Below are 10,236 nucleotides of genomic sequence, written 5' to 3' on the forward strand. Positions count from 1 at the left end.
AACGGTAAGGTGTTGACTTTTTTTTATCTCCATCCAAACCATTAATAATTTAGGAAAATATCATGTCATTATCATCAACACAGGCAAAAATACTGACTATTAAAAGTTAAAAAGAGGCTAAAGGAACCGGCTGGGGCCCTGGAGGGTTGAAAACAACACACTTTGTTCTGAAGATCTGATGAAAGAAACAAGCTTCAAACAATTAAATTATTCTTTTCACAAAACAGCATTCTTCCTCTCTCCATGACCGCCGGGTAGAGATGAAGAAAACCTCCTGGATGAGTCTAGACAGAAACATGAGTGAGAGCTGACCTGTGCAGTAGGAGTGGCCCTTACAGGTGGCGTTGATGGGCTCCTGGCAGACCACGCCTCTCCTCTGGAACATACAGTTTTTACAGCAGGCGCTGTTCCTGTCACTGAACAAAGAGACGGTGGTTCAGCTGGGAGGACCAGGGATGAACCCCAAAGCGGGCGTCAAGCTGAAGTGACTCAGACCTGCACTGAGCTCCGTCCCTCAGCCGGCATTCCTGGGTGCAGCAGCTGTCGGAGTTGAAGTGCAGCAAGCCCGGGTCACACTCCTCGCCCAGCTCCACCCGGGAGTTCCCGCACACGTTGACGTTCCTCTCTTTGAAGCAGGACGCAGCTTTGGAGCGCAGGCGCTTCACGATGGAGCGCTTGCTGCAGCTGGAGAACAGCTGAGGAGACAAAACGGATGAAACCAAGACCTTTTCTGATTTATACCAGGAGATTATATGAGCCCAGCAAGCACCTTGTTGTTGACGTGGTCTCCGCTCACAGCGATGGGGTACATGACATACTTCCCTCCCTGGTCTACCCGCGGGGCGCAGTACGGAACATTGTCCGGGTCGTGCTCCGCTCCAAAGTTATGACCCAGCTCATGGGTTGTCACCAGGTCCGCTTCCTGTGGAGAAACAGCCAATGCATCACTACAAAAGGTACATTTCAGTACCATCAGTGCGTCTACAGCAGAACTAAAGCAGATGAAGATTTGACACTGGACCTGAGAGATGCACCAACACTCCACTAGAAAGGAGCTGGACTGACAACCCAGAGTCCAAATAAACACTTCAGAAAAGCCTTTAGGAGCCCACCTTGGTCAGGATTGTCTTCCCATAGTTCTTGGTGCTGGTGAGGCCCGTGTTCAGGTAGATGCCTCCATGATTGTTAGCTGTTGAAGGACAAGCTGAACAGAAGGATTCATTCACACAACAGCAAGGCTGACACTAACCAGGAAAACCTCTGGAGGAAACCTCAGTGCTTACGTTTGGAGCAGAGACCTCCGGGGAAGTCTGGTTTGTTTGGGGCCACATAGGCCAGGCCCAGAGTGCCCTCATCGAAGTCCTGGTAGGTGAAGAGGTGGGCCAGGCAGACGCTGGAGGCATTCTGTGCGATGTCCATGCTGAACTGCTGCAGGAGGTCAGACAGAAAACTTTCAGACACTGGAAGCTCATCCAAAGATGAGCAGATGAGCTCTCAGCAGCTAAGAAAGCATTTTTCTGTATATATTTCTCTGTTTCACTGTAGGCTTCACTTTCATTGGCATCCCTGCTAAAACTTATACTCATCTTTATTTTCAGAAGCCTAATCTCACACTGAAAACGCTTAAAAAAAAAGACAACCTATAATTTGTTTGGTAATTGTTATGCTAAGAAAGTCTGTAAAATAAATATGTGAAAATTTAAAATTTCGACATTACCGTGGTTTATGTGCAACATGCTGAGGGACATTTAACCTAATATAAATGGAGGTGTATGAATATATTTGAGTCCGGAAGTAACAGAATGGTTCAAATGAATCATTAAAAGGCTGAAATGGAAACGTTTCATGCTCCTGATGAGTGAATGCAAACAAAACCCACGAAATCAACTTTACTGCTGGTTAGTTTAATTAAATGTAATGAAACCTAAGCTTTGGTGTCCTATATAAAACACGGTCAAGTTCAGTGGAAGGGTTAGTGCTAATGTAATCATGCGTCATCAGCGTAGAAATAAAATTTAGAAACATGGTGTGAAATGATTCAAAACATGGCGAGAACGTAGGTTAAAAAGAAGAGTGGGCGGCGCTGGTGGTGTGGGGGCGAAGGCGCGCAACCTTGTGCGGACGCTGCGGTCCTCGAATGGCTGCTGTCCCGGGTTCGAGTCCGGACCTGGGACATTTGCTGGGTGTCTCCCCCTCTCTCTGCCCCTCTTTCCTGTCTGCCTACTGTCAAAAAGTGGAAAATGGAGGCCACTAGTGCCAAAGAAATATCTTGAAAAAAAAAAAAAAAGAAGAGTGGTCCAGCAACAGAGCCGTGCGGCACTCCTTTAATCATATTTGTATGTTGAGTGGAGGGAGGAAACACCCTCCTGGTGTCACCCAAACATTTCTTATAAAATAAATAAAGCTGAAGCATTTTATTTGTTATATTTTACTTTTTTAAGTTAATCTGAGGTTTTTAGGAACCTTTAATTAGTAATCCTGACAAACCTCAGCTGGATTATTCCCTCCACCTTCTGGTGTTCAGTGTTAACTTCGTTACCTCCAGCAGCTTCTTGACGTCCCAGACGTCTCTGCCCTCCACCGGAGTCCCCTTCATGTTGAAGTGACTTTCACCAGGACGAACTTCCGTGGGATACTTCTGTATGATGATCTGTCAGCAGAAACACGGCAGCAACATCTTCACTCTGATCTCGGCTGATCATCCTCAGTGCGATACCTGCTGGTGATCTCCTCACCTGCTGGATCTGAACTCCGTAACCGCTGAACTCTTCGTCCCACGACGTGTTTCTGTAGATGTCGTCCACGCGGTCGATGAGCTCGATCTGAAAACGGTCAGAGAAGGAGAGGTCAGATCACCGCAGTGGCCGGTGTGAACCAAAGCTTCATGGAGGCGGAGCTGACCAGGTAGTTGATGGTGGTGCTCTCCTCCTCTCGGCCCATGTGTTTGTAGAAACGATGGTCGGCGACCAGCAGCATTGGACATGTGTTCTTCTTGTGGTCGTGGACCTGACGTTTCCCTCTGAGCACTGGCTCTGAGCAGACAGGAAACAAACTGTCAGCTCAAAAAGTCGTCTTTATGGCATAAAAAAGTAACCAGAGACTAGTTTTACAAAAATTTGTATAAACGGTCTAGTTTTTGTTGTCTTATAGAAGATTTTTTCCAAACAGTTAGAATTCGGCCAGTTTTAGAAAACCAAAGGTTGCAGGTCAGGGTGTAACTCTGAAGGAGGTTCGGTCATTTTCAAGCCAGAAAGAGAATTTCATGATAACGGGAAGTCAGACAGAAGGGCTGGATAGATGTTCTGGAGCCTTTCCATAGATTCACTTGGTCCTTTAAAGAGGAATTAGTTTCAGAGGACCAGAAAGCCGTTTTAAAAGGACGTTGAGGATCGAGAGATTTGTTGTTAATTTGGGGCTTTTATTAATTCATTTAAACCTTTTTCCCAAGAGTGGAATGATTATTCAACATAAAACTACAATAATTATTTTTAAAAACAAAAAAAGTATCCTGGATTTTCTCTGACAGGGTCAACAACGTACGTAGACACTGACATTTGTTTTAACGTCTGTTAGCTGGATGCATCTCAACCAAAAACACTTTGCAGCCATCAGTGAGCTTCTGGTATCATTGTGACTGGATCTTTGACTACCCTTCTTAGTAGGAGTAGGTGAGCTTGTTTAACCTAACGAGGTTGAAACGAGAAGTGGTCCAACAACAGGGCCTTGAGGCACTCCTTTGCAGAGCAGGGGTTTTTCCCACCATTTTAATTACATTCCAGGAAATTTTACCTATAGTGTTAGAGATCATTCAAACAAGGTTAAAAAGACAAATGGTCCATCAAACAGGGCCTTGTTCCACCCCTTCACTGACTGGGGTTGCAGGGAAGTGGGCACAACCAGTGGTGATAAACGGTTTCTGCAGTTGTACTGGTGGCAATTGAGAAATGGTACCAAAAGCAGCATAAAGGTCAAGGAGAACGGTTTAACTGATGTTTAGTGTTTTAGCAATAAGTAGAGGTGTGCCCCGAGTGTGGACTGAAAGGATTCATGGACATCATGGTTGAATATATGGATGGAAGTGGCTGTAGGCTACCTTTACAAATATTTCACTCGAGATTGGCCAGAAAGTGATCTACAGTGTGAGAAGCTTTTCTTTGGATATGCGAGCTTTTATTTTGAAATCATCATACATTAATGAGAGAAAATAAAAATTTAATAAATATTTTTTTATCAGTGATGCTGATTGCTTAAGTTAATGTTGTCGTTTTTATTACTGCTTAGCAAAGACTTAATAATTCTTAATAATATAAAAAATGAATGAGTTTATATCCTAAAACGGAAACTTTTTGACTGTTTTGATGTCCTACCAACCTTCTTCCTCTTCATCGCCCATCATGGCTGCGCTGACGCCCTCAGGCAGGAGGTGAGAGGATTCAGACGCCACGTATCCGCAGACAGAGGGCTGCTGAAGCCTGCTGATGTTCCTGATGTCTTCTGAGCGGTAGATCAGGAGGCGGCCATCGGGGGGCACTGACGTGAACCGCCACAGAGGCTGAAGGAATGAGGCATTTGAAACATCTGCTGACAATTACATGGAATTTCATTTAATTGTTTTTTACCTCAATGTTGTACTCTGCCTCATCAGTCAGAATGTGAGCTGAGAACTCGTTGTTGTCTATATGAGCCTGAACACGGGAGTTTTCCTCCCCTGGATGAGAGAAAACACCAATATATAAAGGATTTTCCTGCTCATTTCAATCATTCTAATCAACTTCAACTCCAAAGTCAAAACATTCTCCTGAAATCTCATATGCTAAATTCTTTGCCGAGTTTTCAGGGATGCCAGATCCATCAAGGCTTCTCCACAAGGACTCCTAGGATGAGTCCTGTTGCAAAGTTAGCAGCTCCACTCTCTGTGCAGACAGTTTGAATTGTTTACGGATTATAGAGCAAGGTGATTAGATGGAAAGAAATTGATGTGCCAAAACAGATCAGATAACTCATCAGCAGCAATCTAATTAGCAGATAACACGGGCAGATCTGCTGGAGGTCATCATCTTCTGGTGTTTGCAGCGGTTACCTGCAAAGAAAACCCTGTAGCCTCCATCACTTTGCATCAGAACAGTTTCCTGAATCAGCTGCAGAGACGATGTCTAAGAATACACTATCACTATCTACACAATCCTGTCGGCACTGAGGAGAACAGCAGTAAATAAGCCCTTACTATTGAAGGAAACCACGGAGGACAGACTGAGATTCTGCAGGGAGAACAAGGCTGGTCAGCAGCAGACTGGTGCAGAGAGGAAGTCCATATATGGTGATATAATTTCCCCCATTCTCCCACATATTTTAGGGAGACTTCCTGCGTGTTTTGATAACGTTTAATCGTGCTTGGAGGTTTTTCTTCGTGAGAAAACGTTTACATCTTGCCATCTTACTCCATAACTCAGACATAGGATTGTTGTCACGTGTGCTACACAGCAAATGCTTGTCAGAAAGCCTCCCTGATCAGTGTTCTTCTCGTCTCTTCATGACTTTCTTTATTATGTCTCTGTTGCAAGCTATTTTCTGCACTTCACTGTGTAGAGCTACTCCCTGGGAAACTATTTTGTACCGTTCTCCTGACTGATACCTTTAGAGAAGGACATCTCTGATGCTTTAGAAGTTTTCTGTGGACCACGGCTTCAGCTGCGAGATGTTAGGCAACATAGAAATGATTTAACTTTGGCTCATTTTGATTTTAAAAGCCCAGCTTTCTAACACCAAAGTGTTTAATTTTTAGATGCAAATCCTGCAAACACGTACGTATAACAAGTTCTTCACCATCTCACTCATCTGGCCTGTCACTTTATAAACAGATCAGCTGCAACGGGGCTGATGTAAATCTGCCTCTCTGACTCTGATTAGAAACCCTGAGGAACATCGTATCGTCTGAACACCATCTCACCGATGACGTGTCCAGTGAAGTAGTTGTGTCTGTTGACCTGGTAACTCCGCATCTGGCCGTCCTCGTCCTCGACGACAGCCCTGAAGTCCTTTGTAAAGATCTCGTTGTTGGTTCTCAGGTAAAGTCTGAAATTCCTGCACTCAGAGACACAAAGCAGGAAGAAGAAAACGGGAGTTTCAATTTCGAAGCATCAACACAGAGGAATAGTTGAAGTTCTGGGTCGGACCTCTGCAGGGCATTGAAGCTCAGCAGCTTCTCCACGTGGGTCTCAGTTTGGACGTCCCGCCGGCGGACAGAGTGAGTCTGCAAGCTGGAGAAAGGAAGTACGTCGAAGTCGTCCAAAATGGATTGCAGAGGTTCTGAAGAGGAAGTTCACACCAAAAGTTTAGAACCACGTTAGGGATCAGGGCCTTCATTTAACATGAATCAGGTAGAATAAGCTGTTTGGTAACCTGGCGGTTCTGGGTCACAGGTGAATCCAACACAAATAAAGGCTTGTACTCCTTACAAGCTAAAAACTGATGCTACCATCGTGACTGAGAGCCAAACCTCCAGATATTTCCTGCTGTCTATGTAGAAATAAACTCACCTTAATCATTTATCAATTTACTTTTTCTAAATTATTTTAAATTTAACTGGACATTTCCAGAAGAAATGCATTAAGTAACTGTTTCTATGGAGATTCTCATCTTTTTAAGGAGGTAAGCGGGAGGTGGAGCCCACAGGACCACCTTATTTATCAGAGAGGCAAGAACTTAAGCTTCAACATAGAGGACCTTCTGGTGGGCACACATGTACATTTTTATGTGTCTAGAGTGCTTCGGTAGAAGATCTGGGAGGTTAAAGAAAGTCTTGAGTCTCTGCACTCTGGGCTGATTGGACGAAGAACTGTCCTACAGCAGCAAGAGACACCCTGGGTGGAGGAAGATAGAAACACCCACGTCTTGAGGTAAAAGTTGCACATCTGGAGATTAGATGAATATTTGACAGGGTCGAATAGTAGAGTCTGTGACATCATCAGACAGCTGGAAATTTCCCTGTGAAAAATAATAACACTTAATCTGTGACAGAGTAAAGGCCATAAACGTTACCAAACTGCCAATGCAGTCAGTTACGTTTGAACAGTGAATGGTGTTCCTGCTGGAAAGGACCGCCGACCTTTGGAGCTCCAAGGCCGGTTTTCTCCTTTCATCAAAATCCTTCAAGATCTACTATTCTTATCTCTACTAAATGCACAAGCAGGTTTCTCTTGAAAATGTAGCATGTTTTGATGTGTGAAGTTGGTTTTCTGTCACTGTTGGAGGAAATAGCAAAATTATGACAATCATGACAAAGACTTCAAAACAGAACCGAGTAGCAACCTCTGTGGTTCCATATTAATCACTTTCCAGCTCAAGGTCGGAAAACCAGTGGTTGCCATTAGCAACATTAGCTCAAACCCATGTAAGTCACTGGAAATTTTAGAAACAGTAAAGGAACATGAGGACAGTGGTGTAAGGAGGTACAGTCCATTCATTACTACAGAGATCACTGGGCAGCAGCCATGTTGGATTTTAGGGTCGGGATTGGTGAGACGGCTCCAGCTTATCCTTCCACCAAACATTTAATACCAATAGGTAATAACATTATTTAAAAAAAGCCCAAAAAGAAAATTATCATGTTACATTATCATTTTAAAATGTCAGTCAGTACGGTGGTACATCAGTAGTACTTACTGAGGTAGTACTTGTTAAGTATGAGAAACACTGCTTTAAATCAACCTAATAGCCTGATATGGAATGTTTTCATTAACATCTATACCAAAAATCAACTGATTATAGGTGAAAATCAGCTTTTCTTGCCCAAAAAAACGGAAATAAACATTTTTATTAATTTCAAAAGTTAAGAACAGTTTTTGTTTTGAAAAGAAATGAAGCAGAAATCATTTCTATTTAATGGCAGAAGATTCTCCGTTGCTGTTTATAATGGTAAAAATATTGTATTCTAGAGCAGTGACCTTTACACTCCAGTTACCTGACAGTTATTCGGAAAACTGAGAAATCTAAGATAAATGACTGAATATTTTGAAAATATTAGAAATGTTCTGTTATTTGCAGTCGGGTCAGTAACAAATAAAACATATATACTTTTTAAAAGGTTTTTGCAGCGTAGATGTAATGCATCTTTCTGACTTTAGAAAACTGTTTTTAAACATGGTTCGATTGGTAAACATAATTTCAAAGAGTTTCAAATTAATATTAAATATATTTTCTAACTTTACTTTCAAACAAAAGCAGGTGACAAAAGTTGATTTAATGTTTGCATCTCCTGACCTTTGCAGATATTTTTAATTAGACAGGCTTTTATTTATTCTGTGATAAAATAAGACATTTTTCACTTATTGTACAACCTACACATGAGATGAAAATAAGTCACTTTTCCTGTATTTGGGAGAGAAGTGGAACCTTTTCACTTCACCATAAAGGTCAGCTGGGTTCCTGAAGGTGATGTAATTTTCTGTTTCTAGTTGCTGAGCCACCCTGAAATGTGACAACATTTAAACTGCTGGACAGAAGGTTTCCAGATCTCAGCAGCTTTAAAACTTTCTGCAGTTGTGAAATTTGGTTTATTTGAAAGTTTTAAAACTTAAAATCCTCACTTTTACTTTAAGTTTAAGTCATCACAGTGTGTTTATTTATTTAACCAACTCACATTTTAGAGGAGCTGCCAGAACATAAAAGAATTTATACAAATTATTTGAAAACCTTAATTCAGTCTAAATAGATTTTAAAGAATATAGTTACACGTCATGAAGTGATTACATTATTTTAAAAGAAAATAAAGCATTCAGACACAATAAGATGCATGAACTGGCATGGAAAATAAAAAAATGTGATGTGGCCCAAAACTTTTTACAATTTTATAAATAATACTAATGGAGTAAATAACTGGTTTAGATAAACAGTTGCTAAGATTTCATTAATTATAGACTTTGCAATTATAAATGAAAAAAAAATTATGTTTTCAACTATTTCCTTAGAAATTAAGTGAATGTAACTAAATGATAGTCTTTTTGTTGTATTTTGGATGAGATATTTGTTGGTTACAGTGTAATTTCAGGGACATAAACTATCCAGAATTACAGCTTTATAACACACACACATATATATATATATATATATATATATATATATATATATATATGTGTGTGTGTGTGTGTGTGTGTGTGTGTGTGTGTGTGTCCCTGAAATGTATTTAAAAGATCTTTCAGTTTAAATAACAACTTCTCTGAAATGTTGCTAACATGCTAACTTTTGATTAGTTTGTTATAATAAACACGCTTACTTTCCAACACTTTCCACTCATAAACCTGTTAATATTTATTCTGTTTCACATTTAAATAGCGTTTAATAGTTTTGACAATAACAGACTTCCATACTTTTCTCCTCAAATCAACTTTCGCCCACTTGACCAACTTTTCATACAAACCTCCATGTTTGAAGAACTTACCGAACTCCTGCTGCTGGTTCCCCTCGGCTGGAGACACAGCAGCCTCCGTTGGAGATAGAAAAAGTGTAAGAAGTGTCAAAACAACGAGTTTCAGTCCCATGTTGGACAGATTGACAGACGGATGATCTGCAGCGGGACGGACTGTCCCCAGAGGCCTGCTCCACTTCCAACAGATCAGCCGCTAACGTCCGACTTCAAGCGCATTTTCTGGGAGAAACAAAGAGATCCGCATCCAGATCCGATGAAGTCATTGTTTGTTACAGAAACACGCAGAGAGACCAGCTCCAACTCCGCGGAACCAGGAAGACCGAGAGCCGATAAAGAAAGCTGGCGAGAACCGAGGAGGCTGGGCGGAAACAGGCCTACTGACCTTCAGAATAAAAGCATTGTGTGCAGCAGCTTCAATGGAATCAATGACGTTCTTCAAACTGCATCAAAAATAAAAAGCTGAAGCTAAGATCAGAGTTTTGATTTAACTTCATTAGCAACAATAATAACTATAATATAGTTATTAGTTCTGTCCAGTTTTCTTTCTTTGTAAATAGTCGGTTGTTGTTTTTTATGCACAAGTACACACATGTACATGTTTTAAATTATTCTTCTCAGTTACACATTTCTTCTTCATCGTATTCTATTTTTAATAAATGCACAGTATTTTTTCTTATGTTGTAATTTTTTTTTTACTGTAAAGTCTCTTATTCTTAGCTTTGTTTTTTTTTTTTACACTTTTGTGAATCTGACTTACCTTTCACTTTACTGCTGGTTCACCTGAATTTTCTCACTGAGGGACAATGAATGTT

The 10,236-nt window shown here is 41.2% G+C and overlaps 1 protein-coding gene across 2 annotated transcripts in view; it reads right to left on the reverse strand.

Moving 5' to 3' along the window:
* The window catches only part of adam17b (ADAM metallopeptidase domain 17b), an 18,677-nt gene extending 8,702 nt beyond the window's left edge, over nt 1-9,975 (reverse strand). Inside the window, exons 1-13 of one of the 2 annotated variants that reach the window (XM_047388745.1) lie at nt 9,437-9,975; nt 6,174-6,306; nt 5,948-6,081; nt 4,620-4,708; nt 4,372-4,552; nt 2,902-3,032; nt 2,736-2,822; nt 2,540-2,650; nt 1,284-1,428; nt 1,113-1,189; nt 770-922; nt 496-695; nt 313-416 (exon numbers count right to left, since the gene is read on the reverse strand). In XM_047388745.1, the coding sequence (XP_047244701.1) occupies nt 313-416; nt 496-695; nt 770-922; nt 1,113-1,189; nt 1,284-1,428; nt 2,540-2,650; nt 2,736-2,822; nt 2,902-3,032; nt 4,372-4,552; nt 4,620-4,708; nt 5,948-6,081; nt 6,174-6,306; nt 9,437-9,536 (1,645 nt within the window). In that variant the 5' untranslated portion in view covers nt 9,537-9,975. Of the gene's footprint in view, nt 1-312; nt 417-495; nt 696-769; nt 923-1,112; nt 1,205-1,283; nt 1,429-2,539; nt 2,651-2,735; nt 2,823-2,901; nt 3,033-4,371; nt 4,553-4,619; nt 4,709-5,947; nt 6,082-6,173; nt 6,307-9,436 lie in introns of both variants that reach the window. The other variant, XM_047388744.1, reaches the window with a different exon arrangement.
* Between the last annotated feature and the right edge of the window lie 261 nt (nt 9,976-10,236).

Source organism: Girardinichthys multiradiatus, chromosome 15, assembly GCF_021462225.1.
Source record: "Girardinichthys multiradiatus isolate DD_20200921_A chromosome 15, DD_fGirMul_XY1, whole genome shotgun sequence".
Classification (NCBI taxonomy): Eukaryota; Metazoa; Chordata; class Actinopteri; order Cyprinodontiformes; family Goodeidae; genus Girardinichthys; species Girardinichthys multiradiatus.